General features: G+C 39.3%; 1 protein-coding gene across 4 annotated transcripts in view; it reads left to right on the forward strand.

Annotated features, from left to right (window-relative positions):
• The first annotated feature begins 3,555 nt into the window (after positions 1-3,555).
• Positions 3,556-24,297, forward strand: part of usp40 (ubiquitin specific peptidase 40) — a 44,524-nt gene continuing 23,782 nt past the window's right edge. For 3 of the 4 annotated variants that reach the window (XR_009067166.1, XM_057859721.1, XM_057859723.1), the window contains exons 1-9: positions 3,556-4,149; positions 4,214-4,281; positions 12,770-12,883; positions 18,016-18,180; positions 19,192-19,338; positions 21,176-21,319; positions 21,564-21,692; positions 21,763-21,882; positions 21,957-22,064. Coding sequence is in view for 3 of the 4 variants with exons in the window: in XM_057859721.1 (XP_057715704.1) it covers positions 3,966-4,149; positions 4,214-4,281; positions 12,770-12,883; positions 18,016-18,180; positions 19,192-19,338; positions 21,176-21,319; positions 21,564-21,692; positions 21,763-21,882; positions 21,957-22,064 (1,179 nt within the window). In the remaining variant the exon portion in view is untranslated. The remainder of the gene's footprint in view (positions 4,150-4,213; positions 4,282-12,769; positions 12,884-18,015; positions 18,181-19,191; positions 19,339-21,175; positions 21,320-21,563; positions 21,693-21,762; positions 21,883-21,956; positions 22,065-24,297) is intronic. The other variant, XM_057859722.1, reaches the window with a different exon arrangement.

Genomic DNA, 24,297 nt, shown 5'->3' on the forward strand with positions numbered 1-24,297 from the left:
ATAAGTATTTAGTCAACCACTAATTGTGCAAGTTCTCCTACTTGAAAATATTAACGAGGCCTGTAATTGTCAACATGGGTAAACCTCAACCATGAGAGACAGAATGTTCACAAGCTTTTCACACACTGTTGCTGGTATTTTGGCCCATTCCTCCGTGCAGATCTCCTCTAGAGCAGTGATGTTTTGGGGCTGTCGTTGGGCAACACGGACTTTCAACTCCCTGCTCACCCCGTGACGTTAAAATGATACCAAGAACGGGGAGCAAAAATCCCAGAACCACATGGGGGGACCTCGTGAATGACCAACAGAGAGCTGGGACTACATTAACAAAGGCTACTATCAGTAACACAATGCACCGCAAGGGATTCAAATCCTGCACTGCCAGACGTGTCCCCCAGCTGAAGAAAGTACACGTCCAGGCCCGTCTGCAGTTCGCTAGAGAGCATTTGGATGATTCAGAAGAGGATTGGGAGAATGTGTTATGGTCAAATGAAACTAAAATGGAACTTTTTGGTAGAAAACACAGGTTCTCTTGTTTGGAGGAAAAAGAATACTGAATTGTACCATACCCACTGTGAAGCATGCGGGTGGAAACATCATGCTTTGGGGCTGTTTTTCTGCAAAGGGACCAGGACGACTGATCTGTGTAAAGGAAAGAATGAATGGGGCCATGTATCAAGAGATTTTGTGTGAAAATCTCCTTCCATCAGCAAGGGCATTGAAGATGAGACGTGGCTGGGTCTTTCAGCATGACAATGATCCCAAACACACAGCCAGGGCAACAAAGGAGTGGCTTCGTAAGAAGCATTTCAAGGTCCTGGAGTGGCCTAGCCAGTCTCCAGATCTCAACCCCATAGAAAATCTGTGGAGGGAGTTGAAAGTCCTTGTTGCCCAACGACAGCCCCAAAACATCACGGCTCTAGAGGAGATCTGCATGGAGGAATGGGCCAAAATACCAGCAACAGTGCGTGAAAAGCTTGTGAAAAGTTACAGAAAACGTTTGGCCTCCGTTATTGCCAACAAAGGGTACATAACAAAGTATTGAGATGAACTTTTGGTATTGACCAAATACTTATTTTCCACCATGATTTGCTAATAAATTCTTTAAAAATCAAACAATGTGATTTTCTGTTTTTTTTTCTTCACATTCTGTCTCTCATGTTTGAGGTTTAACCATGTTGACAATTACAGGCCTCTCTAATATTTTCAAGTGGGAGAACTTGCACAATTAGTGGTTGACTAAATACTTATTTGCCCCACTGTACATACACACTTAATGCCACTTAATTTCACCACCTAAATTAAATAATTATTTCTTGAAGGTATTTTTAAAACATAATTTAGCAGTGACCGAACAATCAAGATCCCGGATACAAGTGGCTGAAATGAATTTCCGCCGTAGGTCGATCGGGACATCTTTAATTGAAATAGAAGCATTTTAATGACACATTTAATAACGTATTTAATCGTCTATTTATTTAATTTTTGCACTCTTGGTCCTCCATACATAAGAAGCGCACAGTCTCCCTCCTTGCCTCTTTTGCGTGCATGCGGAATCTAACTGAAGTTGGCTTATTCAAACATGATGCATGAGTTATTTTGACAACACACTCTCACTCCCATTGTTAAAAAAAAAAAAAAACTCCCTCGTATAGCTGCAAAATCCCATCACTATCAATATCAGGGAGACTTGGGACATCTGCAGTTATCTTTGTGGAACGTTTTTAAAATTAGTGCTTGGTCACTGTTATTCCCCTATTCAAATTGATTCGACGTCTATCGCTGTCAATGGCAGCGAATGAATCAACAAACGCTGCTGTTTTTTATGTTTTTATTGGATCCACATAAAAAAAAAAAAAAAAAAAAAACACTGCATATACTAGTCCGGGGGTCGGCAATCCGTGTTTTGAGAGCTACATGCAGCTCTTTAGCACTGCCCTAGTGGCTCCCTGGAGCATTTTCAAAAATGTTTGAAAATGGAAAAAGATGGTTGAGGGAAATATATTTTTTTGTTTTGATATGGTTTCTGTTGGAAGACAAAAATTAAAAAAAACATTCTTAACGTTTTCCAATGCTATAAAAATGTGTAGAATAAATATTAAATTTCAGCATTTTTGTCAACGAAGATTTGCGTCATAACCTGCGACACACGTTTCGATCAGCACGGCAGGATGCCAGGCAGGTGGCTATTGTAAACAAACCGGCAGCCAAGTACCCAGTTGGTAGTGAGAGAAAAAGTGCGATTCCATTAATTCTTAAGAACTTAGAGGAGCGCAAAAATAGATTTTGGTAGTGGATTGCATCGCCAAACTCCACTACTGCTGCATGTTTTGTTGCAACCCGGGAAATAATAAAGCGTGGAAAACCGTTCACAGATGGTAAGTACATGAAGGAGACATTCATCCACATATCAGAACATCTATTTGCAGACTTCAAAACCAAAACCAAGAAAATAAAGAAAATTAAAGACATGCCCAGATAAGGGGCATGTTATGCACGTTCCATTTTGTTGTTTTTTCGATACCTCAAAATAAAAACGACATAAAAAAATTGGACTTCTCTATTGCATTTCTATAATTTCCTGAAAGCAATGTAGGGCTGCAGTTGTCGATTATTTTAGTAGTCGATTAATCGATGAACTAGTTAGTTCGAGTAATCGGATAAGGTACATAAAAAATTTAAATACCTGAGCTGAGCTTCAAACGAGGATCTAAGTACAGCAAAAGAACAATTGGCTAACTTGCATAGCAAAAATCTGCTTGCTTAAATGCTATAAAATGCAAACGTTTTTATTTTTTACAATGCTCTTAAATAATGGTTCAGACACATATTCCCACAAAAAAGGCTAACTATACCGATAAACTAAATTACGAATGCATTGAAAAAAATTGGCTCAAACAAAAACTTAGTTTATATTAGTCTTAACAGGGAGCAGCTGGATTCAGCCATGTAAAATGAGGCAGACTAGAGGCAGTCTGTCCACCCAAATCACTAAACTAAATGCAAACACTTTCAAAACAAACCATTACAACGCCACTTTAAACGAATACTCGAAGCATCAAAATTTCATTTGAATCTTTTTTTCCTAATCGAATACTCGAGTTAATCAATTCATCGATGCAACACTAAAGCAATGAAACAATTCGTTGATATTGTAATGAAGTTAAACTTAAGGTGGCATCATACAACAGGGTAGTCACGTGGTGCGTTTGATGCACTGCAGGGAAAATAAACATTAAATCATGAAGGCTCGTTATGTATTTTTAGCCGACTTAGTCATTTTGATGGTAGGCTAATATAGCTAGATATATGCAGCATGTGTTGCCTTCATTATTAGGCTTATTTAAGGCTTTTAATTTTTTGCTGCTCCAGACATATTTGTTTTTTTTTTGTTTTTTTGTCCAATATGGCTCTTTTTAACATTTTGGGTTCCCGACCCCTGTACTAGTCGAATAAAATAAACAGTATTTCTAATTCCCGGTCAATAGACTACAAGCCAAGTTTCATTGAGTATGAAACTACAAGACCCACAATGCCTCACCACCATATCTTTTTTTGCCGAGAAACAAGATGGCTGCCCACTGTTCACCGACGGCATTTGTTTTCACTTTCGTCGCGTTAAGACCAATACGAGAAAGGACGGACATCATAATCTTTGTCAAATAGATTAAAAGGTGCCTTCCTTAGTCATACACCGGCACTCCTGCTCCGTTTATTTACCTGGTGTCGTCCTTTACCGGCGGACAGCTTTTAAAAATTCGTCAACTGAGCTGTGGTGCCAGGTGAGCTGCTGAACCTGCGAGATAAACAGCGTTTTTTGACGCATTTACACACACCTCTTCGCCCGCTATGTTCATCCCAGTCAAGTCGTCTTATTTCCGCGTCAGTCCGGCAATTGTCAACAGAGAACTGGGCAAGACCAAGATGAGATAGCGAGAGGAAGCGTGGCGCGTTTACGAAACAACATGTTTGGGAATCTTTTTGAAGAGGAAAATGGCTTCTCTTCCGGAGGTGGAAGTGTTTCCAAGGTGGTTGATGAAGCCCCTGCTCCCCGTGGAAGAAGCAAGCTGTGCGGCATTAAGAACCAGGGAGGGACGTGTTACCTCAACTCCCTGCTTCAGACCCTCCTCTTCACCCCCGAGTTCAGAGGTGAGACTTCAGGGGTGATGACAGCCGTTTGTCCAACTGTCTCATTCTTTTCTCCTGTGTGCAGAGGAGCTGTTCGCACTTGGGACTGATGAATTGGGATGTCTTGAGGATAAAGACAAACCAGGGGCCAAAGTAAGTGCTGGAAAGTATAAACTCAGTTCAAGGTAGGGCTGGGCAATATGGCCTTAAAGTGCATATGACAGGATAAAAAAAAAAGTCTTAAATAGCAGTATTATGTGAATTAGAATCATATTTTCAGACGATTCGACTATATACAACAATTTGGCAAAGCGCAGATGACAAGAAATTAGTCTTTTAATTAGGGGTGCACGATATCCATTTTTTGAAACCGATTTTGATAACTTCCTGCTCCTCAAAGCCGATATAGATAACCGATAATAAATATATCATTTTTTGAATGTATATTCACCCAAGTTTTTGAACACCTGGAGGTTAAAAAATACAAAACAAAAAAAACTAGTGGTGGATTCAACATAGATTTTTGCCTTTGACTAGGGGTGGGCGATATGGCCTTAAACACGTATCACGAGAAATTGAGCAGATTTACCTCGATAACGATAAATGACGATAAAGTCGCCCAAGCGGACTGTTATATAATTTGAAAATCTGAATCAATGCATGAAATACAGATTAACAGTTTCTTGTTGATTTAGTTACCAGCAAAGCATTCAATTTGATATATTTAACAATTGTACATGCAGTCTAAACATTAAGTTTATTAAAATGTATTGTAAACAATAAGAATTCAAGTATGAGCATTTATAACAGCGTGTATGGCTTGAACAATGTACATTGTCAAAATCAATATGCCTGTGCAAACATGTCATTGTAACACAAATGACTTGCAGCTTGAACAGTACACTTCAAAAAGACAATTTATTGTTAATGGCTGCTGTGACATAATTATTCAATACAAGTGTTTACTTTATGGTTTCAGGGCCCCCCCCCCCCCCAGTGCATTTTTTAATATATGCACGCATACATGAACCCCCAAACAGACAGACAGACACACATTAAAGCTATCTTGATCTTCTGCAAATGAAACACTTAAGATTTTATGATAGCAATAATGACACAGAATTAAGCACATACAGAAAAATAGCTGGGGCCATTTCTCGGCCATATTATAAGTTTCACCGTTGGATTGTGCTTTATGCTGAATGCACACACAGTCAAATACAAAATAACGCGACATCGTAATTCCTAGATGCAGTCCGTGCCCAATCCACTCATTAAGTTCAGCCATTTTGACAAGGTTAGAGCAGCTATCCGACTCCATCACTTTCATCTGTAGCGTTAGCCGCTAGCGGCCGCTAACGTTAGCCTGTGGCCTGGCTACCAGTAGAAAGCACTGAAAGCACCATCTCCGGAAATCGTGAGAACAAGGGAGGACAGCGGGTGAAAGCCCGTCTGGATGCCACCAAGAGTCTACTAAATGTCGGGTGAAAGTTTGGCGAACCTCCCTTAAGCCACACTCCATCACGTTTTGCTTGTAGCGTTAGCTGCTAGCGTTAGCTTACCGGGCTTCTGTTTGATTGGCTTCCTGATGATCACGTGACTCCTTACGTAAGTACATTGACTGGTTTCTTAAAGGGGAATGAACGTAGACGAACAACACAGAGTCAAAGCGGGATGAAAAGCCTATTTTCTTGTTTTATTAATTTACCGAATTTACCGACATGGTCAAAATTACGTCGGTCATCATGAAGAATTTCGGTGACGGTAAATTTTCGGTTTACCGCCCAGCTCTACCTTTGATCTCACCAGATTTTTCATAATGACATGAACATTATTATGAACAAAACAAAGACAAGAATAGTCTTGACTAGAGATGTCCCGATCGATCGGTCGGATCCGATCACGTCATTTTCAAAGTATGGGAATCGGCAAAAAAATATCGGACATGCCTTTTTTTAATATACAGTGATACCTCAGCTCACGAACATAATTGGTTCCCAGAAAGTGTGTGTAAGGCGAAAAGTTCGTCTTGCGAACATTTATTTCCCATAAGAAACCATTAAAATGAGAATAATCCGTTCCCAGGTCCCCATAAAACATAATTTTCAACTAAATAAGCCTTAAAACTACACAAAAATATACCTTATTTTATGTATAATAAATGTGCTATTGTATTATAATTAAAGAAATAAACTGTACTGTATAATAATAAAGTCGTTTTATTTACCTTTGTGATGGTAGTTGATGGCTTGATGGAATGGAGTGGGAGGAGGAGGGAGGGAGGGAGGGAGTTACTGTTTGGAAGGAGAGTGTTACCGGCAAAGTGCGCAGTTAGCGTAGACTCCACTGCTGTGCCCCCCACATGCTTTTGGTTGTTAATAAAAGTGTCCACAAAAAGCCATCCGACGCCTCTGGGTGTTTGTATGCACGCCGCCACCTTTCTGGAGAGGAAATCGGGCGAACCGAAGACAACCGACGACAACGAGCCAACGTGACTCGCCGGTCCACTTCTCACTACGGTGGGAAGCTGAAAGCACCGCCAATTACCAGTCGAGGGCGAATTGGTAACACGAGTCACCTTCCATAAGGACTGTAGGTAACTCTTTTTTGGTCCCATAATAGCAAAAGTACACTCAATATGGTCCAAAATGTCTATCAAACACAAACCACTTCCGCACTCAACGAAAGTGAGGGGACGAACTGGGACGCCGTGAGCGTGCGTCAGCTTCTCGTGGCGCTTTTCGACCGCGTGAATTGGTTCGTCCGCCGAAAACTAGTTCGTCAGCAGAGACTATATGCTCGCGAATTTAACGTTCTTGAGGCGAAAAGTTCGTGAGCTTAAGCGTTCGTGAGCTGAGGTATCACTGTATATATATATTTTTAATTAAATCATTTTCTAATTGTATTTAACGTTACAGACGTAATGTGTTACACTCATCCAGTCTTTAGTTTAGGCTTAAAGTAGGGTTATCAAATTTATCGCGTTAACGGCGGTAATTAATTTAAAAAAAAAAAAAATTATCACGGTAAAATATTTAACGCAATTAAAGCATGCGCTGCATGAGCCACTCACGCATTGTCGCGTTCAATCTTTAATGGCGCCGTTATACCAATATATAGAGCTAAAAGGCAGCATAAAATGAGTAGAGTGAATTTTGGCAGCCTTCAGAGACATTTTTTAATTGGCTAAAGCTTTACAATCCCTCTCCCGACGATTACAAATGTCGTGGGAAGCAATGTGGGGAAGAAAGGTAGGAGTCGATTTTTTTCTTAACACCCTGTTATTTCCCAACGCAGAGAAGATATATCAATTGGTACCATGAAGCACAGTCATAGTTGCACTTCCCATCACGTATTTGGGCATCATTTACTGAACGCTCAACAAATACACTAGATGGCAATATTTAGTCACAATATACAAAGTCACATTTATCCTTTAAGAATTACAAGTCTTTCTATCCGTGGATCCCTCTCACAGAAAGAATGTTAATAATGGAAATGCCATCTTGAGGATTTATTGTCATGATAAACAAATACAGTACTTATGTACTGTATGTTGAATGTATATATTCGTCCGAGTTTTATTCATTTTTTTCTTAATGCATTGCCAAAATGTATGTGATCGGGAAAAATTCTCGGGAATGATTGGAATTGAATCGGGAGCAAAAAAAAAGCAATCGGATCGGGAAATATCGGGATCGGCAGATACTCAAACTACAACGATCGGGATCGGATCGGGAGCAAAAAAACATGATCGGAACAACCCTAGTCTTGACTTCAAATAAAGTGCCAATATATATATTTTTTCAAATAAATGTAATTTGAGTCAATCACAATCAATTAGTCAATATAATTGAAGATGTGTTTCCTGAATAATGAGCATTGAACTAAAACATAAACCCAACAGGTATTGTGCTTTGTCATCAAATAAAAATATTTGGTGCTACAGGAGAGGAGACTGTTGTGGTCTTGGTCCATGGAACAACTTTCTTAACCTGGGAGACAGGTTAGGACAGCAAGCCTATCAATAACCAAAAGGCCTCTCAATAACTTACTAACTTATAACTAACACTGTAAAATGCAAACATCATATAGTAAGGTTCATCACTCATTCCTCATAACAAAAATACGGTAGAGCAAAAAGGATTAATGGCTTTCCTTATAATAATCAATATCAATCTTTAAAACGCCATCGAAGCGATTGTCATCTTTTCAGTGGCTTATTAAGATGTGTTTTTCGCTGGCCGTGCGGCACACTTTAGCGTGACGTCACAGAAAGGGAGCGCTTGATTTACAAACGCACACATCCCAATCTACCGACACCGTGCCAAAAATATTACAGGACATGTACTGCCCAAACAGTGCGTTTCACTTCTGCACTGCCCGACAGCCATCTAAAAATGCATTCATTTTTGCCATTTCCATAAACCACAAGGCTTGGTCTTTTCTTGCTTTTATGGGGAGACACTTGTCTTAATATTGTGAAAGTACAACAGAAAAATAGAGATATTCAATACTCAATATACAACAAACTGCACAATACATTTATATACACAACTATGATATGTAAAGCATAGCACACTAGCTTGAGCTACTAGCCTTAAGAATTGGCTGGCTTCTATAACACAACTTATGAAGTTCTGTACATATGACCCTTCAGCACAGAAGTAAACATATATTGCACATCTATATGTTATAGCAAACATAAAATACTTACAGACATATATTTCCGAGGCGGAAAGCATTCACGATTGTCAATGCTACCGCTAGACACCGCACTGTGTAAGTGAATGAGCTTGTGAGCAAAACAAAAAATAGATGCAGCGAATTATTCTGACCGGCAGGTGGTAGCAATGCCTCGCAAATGGTCAACTGATTTCCTATACAGGTGTGTAGCGCAGCACAGTACATACAGAATTATTGGTCCTATTAATAATGTTATTGGATTTATTGGGATGACGTCATAATTCCTATTATCGGACCGATAATTATCGGACCAATTTGTCGTGCACCAGTACTTTAAATCTGCCGTTTAGCCACGCCTACCATTATAGGGCTCTCGCGTCCCCAACGTTGGATGATGTCGGCAGGGTCATGGTTTCATCTGATTTAGAATTCAGCCCATTGAGGGGTAATTATTCAGAACGAGGAAAATGCGACAAAAAGAGGTGCAAAATGTCATTATTTCAGTCTCTCTACTCCAATATTTTTACAGTCTATTTTTATCGAAGTATTTTTCCCCAATTGCTAAATAAATGGTATGGTGATGACAAATAAGTCTTGTGCTAAATGGAATATGAAATATGAAAAGCAAAAAATGAAGCATAATAATAAGGATGTCCATATTTGTAAAACGATTCTAAAACACAAGATGCTTTCAATATAGTTGATATGTTACTCCGTCGTACGACGTACCCAAAGGCAGCTACAACAGAAATTGTCGTTATAATATAATGACAATTTTTTTACGAGGCTTTCCGAAACAATGAACCACTTTTGAGACAATTGCTCTAAATTGAATCACTTGTTTCGAGGCGTTTGACACGCTGCAAGAGTTCCATCTACTGGATAAACTAAATTTGTCAAATTGCCTCAGCATTACATATCTTCAATAGAATTAAGTGGATGTCGTCTATTTCAACTGTGGGATCGTGTCGTCATTAAGTGTGATTTACACAATTAAAGTTGACCTTTTTAAGCCCGTGTCATTGCTTTGTCTGTGAAGACGTGTTCAAAGCAGTGTTTATAATACACGACGGTTCTAGTTTTGTTAGTGGCTCGTCCTAGATGTCGGGGAGTAACTCTGTATTGTTATTTTTTTGTAAATATTACAGTACAGTAAGCACAGTGCTTGGGAACAGGGATATTATTTATTGCATACTCTAAGGATTTCCAAAATCATAAGATGGAAATAACTGAGCCGAATAAAAGTAAGGAAAGGTTTCTGATTTTATTTTTTAATTAAGTATAATTTCTGGGGGAGGAGGGTTGTGTTGTATTTGTATCTATTCTAAATAAACTTTTTTCACTATCTAGTGTATAACAATGTGAATTAATTTAATGAAATTTAAGTGATAATGACATTCCCACTCCTGACTTGAAAATGAGCAAATGTTTGTAGCACTCGCGAAAATCCCTCCTCTCAAAAAAACGCCGAATAACTGCGGTATTCTGCCACTTTTTATTGTGTTCCCACCGATTGAGCGGGCGGGCTCCCATCAAGTTTTTATTTTCCTGTGGAAACAGTGTGACTCGCTGACACATCTGAAGTGGTCACGTGATTTTTGGCTTACTCGACGCCGTTTTCGGAACACTGCTTTGACACACCTCTACTTCATTTGCTTGAATCAGATTCGAGCAGGAAGGCTCGAGCATCCCATCTCTACGTTATATGGACTTACGATGCGCCAGCTTGTTGTCTCCTGTCGTCTTCCAAAATGATACCTGGTTGACGGAGCTTTAGGTGAAGCGCCTGAGGGAGGAGGGGTTGAGGAGGCGGAGTTACACGACAAGAAATAGTTGAATATTATGGCGGCTGTTACTAAAAAAACGACGCTCTCGCCATCTGCGAAACATGTACCGCAGAAGTTCGATGAGGCCGAAAGAAAGCGTCCTCATTCAAAACCACTAACCCAGCATCCATTTAAAACTGCATCACAAAGATTTTTGGAACGAATACGAGGCTGCTGCTAGCGGGAATGCTAAAGCTATTGTGAACACTAAGTTAAACTACGGGGCTTGTGACGATACAGAGTCGGGTTGTTTGGGAAAGCAGCCCAAGGCGGGTGGTAAACTCGCATCTAAGGCTAAACACCGGCACGACTGGAGACCGATAGTCGGCAAGTAGCCGTCTTCTGACGGAGCCCGCCGCGCCGTTGGCGGGGCGGGCAGAGCCCGGTTCCCCAGCTTCAGGTCCTCCGGCGAACACCCCGGTTTCTCGAGCGTTCCCTCACGGCGTGTGAGCAGAGCCAGGCCCCGAATACGCCGCGGTGAATCGGCCGGTGTGGGCGGATTATCCGGTACAAACGTAGCCACCGCCGAGACGAGACACGATTTTTTTTTATTTTTTTTTAAATGAAAAAGAGCCAAAGCCCTGGGTAAAAAAAATAATGCACTTTATACGACCACCATTCTTCATGAAAAACATGCCAATCACATTTTCACTACGTACATTTGGAAAAGTGATGTCCAGTAAGCGAGCTTATCAAGACGGCACAGTGGTTAGATGATAATTTAAACATGGAGAAAACGAAGTCAGCCAGTCAATAATGCATTCATTATGTAAAATGACGAGCGGTCAGATGACTTTGTAACGCTGCCTTTATTTTCGGCTTAACAAAACTCAGGCACAAAACAACACGCACGGAGATGCGAGCTCCAACTCCATCCAAATAGTACTGCCGTGTATCAGTTTAGCTGCTGTAAAGCAAATGTCGTGAGTGCCGCAAATGTAAACAAAGCGCTGCAGAATGGGTACATGACAGCTCGCTCTTTTGAGTTAATCATTTTCACAGTGTGCAACAAAGCATATAACATTAGCAATCACTTTTCAAATTAATTTAACTTATTTGTCTGCTCAATTACAGTCACAGTAGATAATCAAAACTTATTGGCACTTATTATCACTTATCAATTTAAATATGCACATTCCTGTTGTAATGAAATAACAATAATATTCTGTAGCCACAAATATTATTCAAAATCTTTTTTTGGGGGGGATTAAGTATAATAATGTCTTGCCTTAAATAAGGCTGTTAAGATTATTTTCAGCTAGCTATTTTTCTTCCAAGAAATCTGAGAGAAATACTCTTGAAGCGCTGGCAGATAATTTGACTTATTTCCAATAGATTTACACTTAAAACTGACTAGTTTTAAGGAAGTGTTTTTTGCAGTGTATTAATGTTATATATGTTAGGAATGGCTTACTTTTAAAGGCATTTTTGTGCAACTTAGGTATTTACTCTGTAAGTAATTGTTGCCAAAAGTTTACCATTACACAATGTCAGACAATCTGTCATTATTTAGATGTTGGAATTGACGACTTGTTCATATTTTATGTTGAAAAAAATAGCAATAAATTATATTTTTGCACACTAATATTTTCTTTTGTGTATACTTTCAAATTTTACATAAATCTTTTAATAGAACTATCGGCTTGACATTATCGGTTATCGGTTGGAATGAGGAGGAAATTATCGGTTATCGGTATCGGTTGAAAAATGTATTATCGTGCATCACTAATATATATACAGTGTATATATACACATATATATATATATACATATGTGTGTGTGTATATATATATATATATATATATATATATGTAAATATATAAGATATATATCTTTCAACTTGCCTTCGACTCGACAACGTCTAGTCTACGTCTAGTCCAATCCATTTTGTCGATTCGCTGCTAGCCCTCCCAATGGATTTGACGCTCATCAAAGTCAATGGTAGCTATTGGTTGAAGGGGACAGGGCTAAACCACTACAAGGGTCACAATTTAAAAAAAAATAAATAAAAAAAATAAAAATTGAACAGGTGCGAAAAGCAGTTATGCACAAAATAGCAGAAAATAGTTGTGAAAAGATGATGCTTTACAATTGCTGTATGCCTAGATTATGTGTGTTTATTTTGGTAGGTACGTGTAATCCCTCTGGAGCTGCAGAGGCTCTTTGCCCGTCTTTTGCTGGTGGATCAGCAGAGTGCGTCCACGTCTGAGCTCACTGACAGCTTTGGCTGGAACAGCAATGAGGTGGGTTTTTTATAGATAAGAAACCAATCAACTCCGACTTCGAAGTCTTTTTTTACATGTTGAATAATCTGAAATCAATCACTTCAACCATTTAACTTGTGTGTGACAAGATTCAGACACCAATGAAACCTTTCCTTCCAAATAGTGATTGTCCTGGTAACAGCAACAAAAAAAAAAAAAAATCCAAAACTACCTTTATGCTGACAATATCAACTTTTTTTTCTTACCAAAAATGTGATCTTTTTTTTTCTGGCAATGTTAAAGGGAACCACGGATAAAAAGACTTGTAGTTCTTAAAAGATAAACGTTATTATAAGTTAAAATAATTAGATATGTAAAACCCTTCTTGATGTTTTCGTTTTTATACAATTTAAAAAAATTTTTTAACTTGTATGCAGCCATTGTTGTTGACGTCGCAGGGGGGTGATGTCACTGGGTTACGCTGCCAGACTTCCACAGTATGACTCAAGCGACTTAAACATGTCATCTGTTCAGTCCTTTCAATTTGAACCCGAGAGGAACATTAATGACCATGACAGCACTGTCGATATTTCCCAAAGCGAGCACCAAAAGCAAAATGAACAGGAAAGACAGGATGAGATGAGACGAGAGACATACAGACAGAACATACGAAAGATGCCTTAAGAAAATACTTAAACGTGCTGATATCAAATAAGGGTGATTTAAATACGATACGTGAGTTATAGAGGCGTGCGAAATTTCCGATTCTTAGATATTCGCGATTCGGCCGTGGAAGATTCGAGAACGATTCACAAATATCCAAATTCCGATTATTGAATTATACCAAGTAAAGCGGAAGTAAAACACAGTCAGCGCGGTCTTTGGGACACAATGAGGAATGGACCGAGAGTAAATATCATGTTCAACTCATGCCGCTAGATAAAAAAACAATCATACCTGACTGCGGCCGACAGCCGCTACAAACAACGGCCAGTTGCTAGTTGCTACAAACATACGGCTACAGTAGATATCCTATATATGTAGAACTAGATGCAAAATGACAGACGACGGCGGTGTTAGAACATGTATTATTGAACAGAGATGCGAAATGACAGACTTTCCGGCATTAGTAAACAGCCGCCATCTTAAAGCAGTACTAAAGCAGTGACTTCTCTAGAAGGCTCTGTTGTAGCGAACCTAATTAACTTTTTATCTAAAATACTCCTAAATCGGCAGAATCTTGTCTTGAATCCATCTTTAAATGATGAAATAGTTTTAAAACTTTGACAAAAGTAGACAGAAGGGAAATTATGGAATAACGGGAGCAATTTTAACAACTGTAACAGTTGATTCACAACATTAAATTAATTGATTGTAGTTTAAAGCTGCTGATACAGAATGGGGACTGGAGTATTTTATTTACTGTTATTTTTGTATATTTGTTTACTGTTATATGTTAACTTGATACTGAAATAGTAGTTTGGTTTAGCCTGAGAGTATTTTGAACAATTTTGGAACTAAGGTACAAACATTTAAAAAAAAAAAAAAAAAAAAGGAGGGGGCTGCATCAATAATCGTTTTATAATCGAATCGGAGCCTCTGAATCGTAATCGTAATCGAATCGTTAGGTGCCCAAAGATTCCCAGCTCTAGAAATTGCTATTTATTATGTTTTTTTTTTGTCATTTGGATGTTTGCTCACAGAGGTGAAATTGACACATTTTTTCCTAATTCAGAATAGTTTAATTTTTATTTGTGAAACATTTTAACACCTATTTTGCAGTGAAATTATTAGTGGGGTTATTTTATATTAGGTTATTTACTCATAGAGGTCAGATTGAAAGATATTTTGGGGTATTTAATATATTCTACTTGGCTTAATGAAGGTTAGTCACACGTTTACAATTATAATAAAGTTTAAAAATTTCATTTCCTCACACAGTTAACTCTCATTGACCAGTAGCGCCTCCAGAAATTTTTCATAGGGGTGGCCAGATGGGGTCACTTGAAATCTTGGGGTGGCACACCAAAACTAAAAGCCATAATTTCAGGTTTTTATTAATGACTTAAGGACACGGCTACTGATATACTTTGGTGTATTGTGTAATATTTGATGTTACTAATGATGATAAGCAGGGTGGCCAACAAATTTATACCCCCTGGTGGCACCACTGTCATTGACGCCCGATTCATTTTGACCAGTCAAACTTGATCGGACGTCTATCACTTCCAATGGCGGCCATTACCGGCCAATGAGTCTGAGCTTAATTTTCTAATAATTTTCGACACTTTCACACTCATCGGGTCAAACTGACCCAACAAAACTCTGGTAACAGCTGGGTTTAAAAAGGCGTTAATTTTGACAAAAATCAGGATGTTTTCGCCTAAAGGTGTTTTTGTTCACTGAAAATTGTTTTTTTCCCTCCGAAATAAGACTTTAATTCTGGTTAACATGATGACTTTGTGTTATTTTAAAGTTACACAGGGTAAATGTCAGTTTGACAGGGAGAAAGTGCTGATGTAGAGGAACCCTTAAATGAGTTGGCGTTCTTGGACGGACACGAAAACAGCCTTTTGGAAGCTCAGGTTACATGATGATATATCTTAATAAATCAATTGCTGTCTCACGCCGAGCTGTGTAGAGCCATGCTGGATGCAATAAAGAGGTCAGGCCCGCTTAGTGAAGGAATTTCATTTTGTCCACAGGCAGACCAGCTGCATTGCATGAGTCAGTATGCTACCTGGTTACGATTTTCCATAACGAGGGGAAAAAATGTCGTTGAACACCAGGTTTACAATCTAAGACCTTGTTCTGACACGCTTGCTGTGGTAGATGTAGGTCAAAACAAACATAGAAATTAATTTGAAATATTTATTCTGAATTCATTAATTGATTCATTTCTTGAATGTTGATAAATATATATATATTAGGGCTTTCAAACGATTAAAATTTTTAATCGAGTTAATTACAACTTAAAAATTAATTAATCGTAATTAATCGCAATTAATCGCAATTCAAACCATCTATAAAATATGCCATATTTTTCTGTAAATTATTTTTGGAATGGAAAGATAAGACACAAGATGGATATATACATTCAACATACGGTACATAAGGACTTTATTTGTTTATTATAACAATAAATCAACAAGATGGCATTAACATTATTAACATTCTGTTAAACCGATCCATGGATAGAAAGACTTGTAGTTCTTAAAAGAAAAATGTTAGTACAATTTATAGAAATTTTATATTAAAACCCCTCCTAATGTTTTCGTTTTAATGAAATTTGTAAAATTATCAATCAAAAAAATAAACTAGTAGCCCGCCATTGTTGATGTCAATAATTACAGTGGGGAGAACGTAAGTATTTGATACACTGCTAATGGGAAAACCCATTGGCAGTGTATCAAATACTTGTTCTCCCCACTGTACTTACACAATGCTCATGGGTGCTGAAGCCTATAAACTCAGTCGCACCCAAGCGCCAGCAGAGGGCGGCAAAACTCCATAAAACACAATTAACAAGTGAGTGTTTCACTGTACCGTCATTTAAATCTGTCTGAGCGGGTAATCTGCGTTAATTGCGTCATATATTTTAACGTGATTAATTTTAAAAATTAATTAACGCCCGTTAACGCGATAATTTTGACAGCCCTAACAAAAACATGTATTTATATATATATGTATTTATATATATATATATACACCCTAATTTTCGGACTATAAACCGCTACTTTTTTCCTTCATATTGATACCCGTGGCTTGTAGTCCAGTGGGTCTTATTTGTGGATTTATTTGGGTTAATAGGTAACACTTTATTTAACAGCGGGGTCATAAGACTGTCATAAGACCGTCATTATTATGACATGACACTATCATAGGCATGACTGAATGCTTATGACAGATGTCATTCAGTGTCATCCGGCAAATTATGTCACTAACTCCATTTATGTCCATCTTGGATCTTTTACATCCATTCAAAAGTGAGATAATTTGCCAGATAACAAATGACATCTGTTCTAAGCATTCATTAATGCTCATGACAGTGACATATCATAATTATGATTGTCTAATGACAGTCTTATGGGATATACTGTATTTGACAGTGTTAGCAAATACCATAACTTGCAATTAATGTAACAACTGGAACAGTAACTGAAGAAATATTTAGCACAGAAAATTAGTTTTGATTGTTATTTACATCTGTAGCGCTGCAATGTATGCTAGGAGGCATGTTGGACGACAACAGTGTTGACAACAGGTGGCAGCAGAGGTTGACCGTCTCCCCCAAGGGAACCAGTGACGGTCAAATGAAGCTTCTTGAAGCAATGAAGCTTTGCAGCCAATTGGTTCAAAGCTGCATGGTGGTTCATTTGGTCTTATGACAGTCGTTTGATGCCGCTGTCAAATAGTGTTACCGGTAAATATCTTTTGGTGTAAATATCCCTTAATACAGTGAGGATAGCTGCGGCTTATAGTCCAGTGCGGCTTAGCGTTGAACAAATGCCGTTTTCGAGCCAAATTTGGTGGGTGGCGGCTTATAGTCAGATGCGCCTTATAGTGCGAAAATTACGGTATATGTATACAATATTTTCTTTATATATATCTTTTATTTGTAATCTTTTTCATGTAAAGGTACAACTTGATCCTCTCCTACAACTTAATGTTTGTATAACTGTGACTTTTCCAGTCTCGTAAGATATCACTTTTTCACCTCGTTTCCTTCTTCAGTGATTAGAACAAGAAAGAAAAATGTATACATCATACAAATCATTATCATAAGACTACGATTTTTTTCAGCCCAAAATATGTCCTTTCTACAAGGTTATGACTTTTTCTCTCCAATACTATCAATCTAATTTTTCAGATTATTACTGATTTTCTCTCAAAATACAACTTCACTCTATTGAGATCTGGGCAGTTTTCATCCTCCAAATGGGTGACGTTTATCTCAAAAAACAAAAACAAAAAACCCCCCCAAAAAAACGCCATCAACAGTTTTACGAATGTTGTCAGATTGGGGGAAACGTGAAGTCATATAAATATCAGTTTGAAAGGCAAAAACATTAACAGCAAGTTCGGGGGGCTGGAATGCAGCACATTTGGCTGGTTAAATTTTGAAATGAATATGTTTTATAAAACATGAGTTTTCTTACTGTTTGGAACAGGGAACAAACCAGCATGACGTGCAGGAGCTGAACCGGATCCTGTTCAGCGCGCTTGAGAATTCCCTGGTGGGCACCTCTGGCAGCACGCTCATCCGCCGCTTGTATCACGGCACCATCGTCAACAGCATCACCTGCAAGGAGTGTGGCAACGTTAGCCAGCGACAGGTCTTTTCCAACTTGCTGATGCAGTGTGTTAATTGATGGTAGCTTTGCATGCAATGTAAAAGCTCCTATTTATCATAGTTTTTTCTTTTTAATGGCGTTTCTTCGGCAGGCCGCCCTGCCAAAACCGTTTGGCCCACCTACACCGTTCAAACACCAAAACGACTGGAATTCTCTCGCGACCCAGGCTCTTTCGTTTGACATGCAAGAAAATACCGTTCGCGCAAAAAAATAGGGTTTGTTTGAAGAAAGGAAAAAAAAAAATTAAACGTTACTTGGGCCCGCTCGGGCGGGGGGTCCCGGTGCCGGGATTGGCGATGGGGCGGCGTAGGGTCGGTCGCCAATGGGCTTACACTCACAACACGATTACTGGGTTCCAGATCACAGAGATGATTTGTGTACACTCTACCCCTTTCTATCACTTAGCTTATAAACTCGCCCACCTCCTTCCCCCTCTTTCCCTGGTCAACAGACCCCCCACATGGTGTCAACCGGAAATACATTTAGCTGACGATAGCACCAACATATTAGTAGTTAGTGTAGTTAGGCGTTCAATGTATTTCTTGTTGTTGTGTTTCTTTTCTTTCTTCTCTTGTGTTTCTTTTCTTCTGTTCCCCCATAACCCCATCCTGTTCGCTGCTTTGTTATAATAAACGAGGTATGTTGAATGGTCACATTGGGAGTATGTCAGACTCTCAATGTGAAACATTAAAACTGTTCAGACTATCCGGGCACTTAGACTTCCATTGTCCGTGTCAAACAGCTGAACAGGACAGGAAAAAAAAAAAAAAAAGACTTTCTTTCGAAAACTTTCCTGCGTTGCGTGAAAATTCCGATCATTTGGATATTTGAACGGTGACGGTCTTTCAAACGGTTTGGACTGTGCGGCGCGCCAAAGAAACACCGTTTTTAAAAAAAATGGAATTATACTATCAGGCCTTTGCCTTGCAAAACCCCATCTAATTAAGAACACCTTGTCCTTCTACGGAAGCTAATCAATGCTTTCTATACCAGGAGGACTTTCTGGACCTTACGGCGTGCGTCTGCGGCATGTCCAGCCTTGAAGAGGCGTTGTATAACATGTTTGTAGAGGAGGAGTTATTCGAAGGCAATAATCTCTACAGGTGTGCAAGGTGTGACAGACTGGTCACTGCTGCCAAGGTAAAAAGTTTTTGAATGTCAATTTAAAGTGCCTGTGACATCATAAAAAATGTTAAATAGCATTATTATGTGAATTAGAATCATATTTTGAGTCGATTCGACTATATACAACAATTTGGCAAAAGCACAGCTGTCGAGAAATTAAGTCTTTTAATCTGCCATTTAGCCCCGCCTGTCATTATAACGCTCTAGCGTCCCCAGCTGGATAATGTTGTCGGCAGGGTAACGATTTCATCTGATTTAGAATTCAGCCCATTGAGGGGGAAGATTCAGAACGAGGAAAATGCCACAGAGCGCAGCAAAATGTCATGATTGTTTCAATCTCTCTACTCCAATATTTTTACAGCATATTCTTTTTATCTTAGTATTTTTCCCCAATTGCTAAATAAATGATATGGTCATGACAAATAACTGTCTTGTGCTAAGTGGGATATGAAATATTAAAAAAGCATTCATTTAGTACAACAGGACAAAATTACTGCATAATGGTTAAAACTGTAGACTTTTTCCTCTCCCGAACGGTGTTTTATGCCACAGGAGTTAGTCCGGCTTTTGTCATTTCCCTGCCCTGTCCTCGGAGACGGAGGTAAGAGTGTACACAAAACAGGAGGCGTAACAGCTAGCTGACATGCTAACCCGGACCAAGCAGCTTTCCAAGTGTTATTCTCGCCTTTCGAAAATAAAAAAATCACACAAAAGTACCCCGACTCAGGTGACACACGGCGGCGGGGTTGATAGTCTTCACCGATCAGCCAGCCCCCGGCGGCGAGCAAGTTACAGCTCGTTGTCAGCTGTGGCTCCGGCGGACAGGCAGAGAGGGGAATGATAAAAAAAATAATAGCAGATTCTTGGTGGACAAACCGGCTGACATCGGAGCGGGGGGCTGCCGGAGCCCAAGCAGAGGATAGTGGTCTATTAGAGGCCATACGAAGAGGACCAAGGGAGTGGAAGAATAGAATAGAATATCCCTTTATTGTCATTATACGGTTGTACAATGAAATTCTGGAGCATCTCCCTTTACAGTGCAGAACAAGTAAGAAAATCTAGAAGTGGCTTGCAAGAATAAAGTATAAAATCTAAATAAATATAAAATATGTATGTGGTAGTCCTATGTTCAGGCAGAGTAAATAATTGAAATGAAGTAGCAGCAATTGACAGTGAAGGCATTGAATATTGCACAAGTTAAAATCTCGAAAGTGGCTTGCTAGTATAAAAATCTAAATAGTATTAAGTGACCATCGTGCGTGACAAGCCGTTGGCCCAGTGGCCTTCTCGGTGGACAGGGAGCATTGTCACCCACAAAATGCAAGCCACCTCCTTATTAAAACGTCTGCCATGATCACAGTGTTTGACATAAAACACGTAGCTTACTCACTGCGTCGTCGATCGAATGGTCCCACAGTTGTCGGACTTGTTTTGGTGCATTATCCGCGGTGAACAGGAACTTTTTGAAACTCAACAGGGCTCACCTGCCTCTCCCTGGTGCAGCAACAAAAACCTGCAGCACATTGGGCTGGAGTGATGTGAAAAATAAACGAAGTAATCCGCAAAATCAGCTGAATCCTCAGTCATTCTGCATACTGTCGTATTGGCTGTATACTGAAGATGATTAGCCCGCTGATGTCACATTCTCATTCTTTGTCAATCCAGGAAGTCACCCATTTTCATGGCGCAGGATTAAAAAAATTGATAGATATATCGATTGCTTCCAAACACATCCAAGCCGTCCATTTCATTTAACACCTCGTGAAATGTGAAATAAACATGCTTTCTGCTGTCACAGGTAGTATAAATAAATACATGTTTTTGTTTATTAAAAGGTTGATCTTTTCCACAGTCTGCCAAGTTGAAGAAGCTCCCGCCGTTTATGACCATATCCTTGCTGAGGTTCAGCTTTGACTTTGCTAAATGTGAGCGCTACAAGGAGACGGGCCATTACAGTTTTCCTCTCGTTATCAACCTCCAGCCATTTTGTGAACAGGTACAACATTTTAACACTGAGCCCTCAAAGATTTGGAGTTCAGCAGTCACAAATGTGCCTGAATATTAGATGTAGCCTGGACTAATGGAAAACATACGTCTTGTGGCATTCGTAGGCGTTACGAATATCTTTTGAGATCCAAATGTCGCTTCAAATGATCGATTTGAAATCAGTGTCAATTTGACACAAGGTCGTCACATTATTGAAGTAGCTGTACGCTCAGATGTGTTTTGCATCGTTTCAGACAAGAGGAGATGACGGTGATTATTTGTACGAGCTGTTCTCTGTGATCATCCACAAGGGTGGTTGTTACGGTGGCCATTACCACGTTTACATCAGGGACATCGAGTGCCTCGGCTGTTGGGAGCCGCCGGTGAGAGATAAACTGCAAAATGGAGGTTTGCTTTCAAGAGCGAAACGACTCTTCCCCGTGTCTTTTTCAGGAGGAAGACGACGACAAAAAAAAGACTCAGGCCAAGGCCAAGCAGGAAGTGCAAGATGTGTGCGAGACTAATTTAAATAAAAATGACCCCTTGAGTGTCCTCACTGCCATTATTGACCAGGTACCTCAAAAAAAAAAAAAAAAAAATCTGTGTTTGTCAGTTATGGTATTTATTTTTTTTAATTTAAATTTTAGGAGCCATCAAAAAATGTCCGACTGGACCAGTTGGGCCAGAAATTCATGGAGAAGGTCGGTTCCTCCTGGAGCAACACCTTTAGGCAAGACTTTGGCCCCATTGGAAAGGTAATTTTTTCTTTAATTAGCTGCCATTAACAGCAATAGATGTCCAATTCATTTAAACTGGGAACTTATTTCCACTGGGCTTGGGCGTAAAATCAGTGTTTGATGAATTTGAATTTTTTATTGCGACAGTCTGAAGAAATAATGTACTTAGTGTAGGAGTGGGAACCTCTTGGTACCTCACGATACGATACGATTTGCGATGCAAAGCTCACAATAACGATGATCTGACGATATGGCGATACAACGATTATCGATACATTGGTCAGGAAATCATTCTAGGATATTCTACAAACAACTAATAAAAAGAAAAACAAGCTTCTGCTGTGACTTGGAATGAGTTTATCACTAGTGTTACAGAACAGGAAGTGACCTGGGAATCACCCAAATGATAGGCAGTGACTCAAACTCAACAGGAAATGACCTGTAAATGCCCAAAAATGAACAGCAAGTGACCTGTAAATGCCCTAAAAATCACAGAATGACTGAATGCTCTGCTTTCAAATGAATGAATGTTCCTAGTCTAAACGGATTGGGCATCAAGCACCATCAATGCAGCCTTAGTGTTAACTGAGACAGTATTATGGTGGAAGATTTTGGTAGCAACTTGTTTGTTCCTTTTTATTTTTTATTTTTTTAGACATTGACACCTTTTTAAAACGATATCTCGATTCTTGGCAGGAGCATATCGATAACCTTTTGGGATACAAAGTATCACGATATATCACCATTTCGATATTTTGTCACACCCTGACTTAGTGTATTTCTCCCCCTCTTGTTTGCAATATGCCAGCCCTGCCTGCATCAACCTACCGTGTCTGATGATAATGGACATAACAAAACATAGACAAAATAGACAATGGCTGATTGTGTTATTTTTACTTCATATATCTATACCTCACACAAATATAGACAAATATATATACGCATAATAATTACAATTAAATTAAAAGATCTAAATGGCAGATATTTTTTAAATTCAGCATTAAAAAAACACTTATGTTTTCAATCTCCTTTGTTTCGTTTACCATCATATACTGTAATTAATGAAAAAAAAAAATCTTTTGTTTTTTTTCCTTTTAAGTTTATCATTCCAATTTCCGTCATGCGCAAACTAAGAGTAGGGATGTCCTCGATCGGAAATCGGGCCGATCAGGCCATTTTTCAGAGTTTCGGAATCTGGTTAAGAGGATTCTGTCTTTACCGGTAATCAAAAAATATGTACAGTGGGGCAAATAAGTATTTAGCCAACCACTAATTGTGCAAGTTCTCCCACTTGAAAATATTAGAGAGGCCTGTAATTGTCAACATGGGTAAACCTCAACCATGAGAGACAGAATGTGGAAAAAAAAAACTGAAAATCACATTGTTTGATTTTTAAAGAATTTATTTGCAAATCATGGTGGAAAAAAGTATTTGGTCTATACCGAAAGTTCATCTCAATACTTTGTTATGTACCCTTTGTTGGCAATAACGGAGGCCAAACGTTTTCTGTAACTCTTTTCACACACTGTTGCTGGTATTTTGGCCCATTCTTCCATGCAGATCTCCTCTAGAGCAGTGATGTTTTGGGGCTGTCGTTGGGCAACACGGACTTTCAACTCCCTCCTCACCCTGTGGCCTCAAAATGATAACAAGAACGGTGAGCAAAAATCCCAGAACCACACGGGGGGGATCTAGTGAATGACCTACAGAGAGCTTGGACCACAGTAACAAAGGTTACTATCAGTAACACAATGCGCCGCCAGGGGCTCAAATCCTGCACTGCCAGACATGTCCCCCTGCTGAAGAAAGTACACGTTCAGGCCCATCTGCAGTTCGCTAGAGAGCATTTGGATGATCCAGAAGAGGACTGGGAGTATGTGTTATGGTCAGATTAAACCAAAATATAACTTTTTGGTGGAAACACAGGTTCTCTTGTTTGGAGGAAAAAGAAGACTGAATTGCACCATACCCACTGTGAAGCATGGGGGTGGAAACATCATGCTTTTGAGCTGTTGACAACAATCCCCAACACACAGGCAGGGCAACAAAGGAGTGGCTTCCTAAGAAGCATTTCAAGGTCCTGGAGTGGCCTAGCCAGTCTCCAGATCTCAACCCCATAGAAAATCTGTGGAGGGAGTTGAAAGTCTGTGTTGCCCAACGACAGCCCCAAAACATCACTGCTCTAGAGGAGATCTGCATGGAGGAATGGGCCAAAATACCAGCAACAGTGTGTGAAAAGCTTGTGAAGAGT

This window comes from Corythoichthys intestinalis, chromosome 15 (genome assembly GCF_030265065.1).
Source record: "Corythoichthys intestinalis isolate RoL2023-P3 chromosome 15, ASM3026506v1, whole genome shotgun sequence".
Taxonomy (NCBI): domain Eukaryota; kingdom Metazoa; phylum Chordata; class Actinopteri; order Syngnathiformes; family Syngnathidae; genus Corythoichthys; species Corythoichthys intestinalis.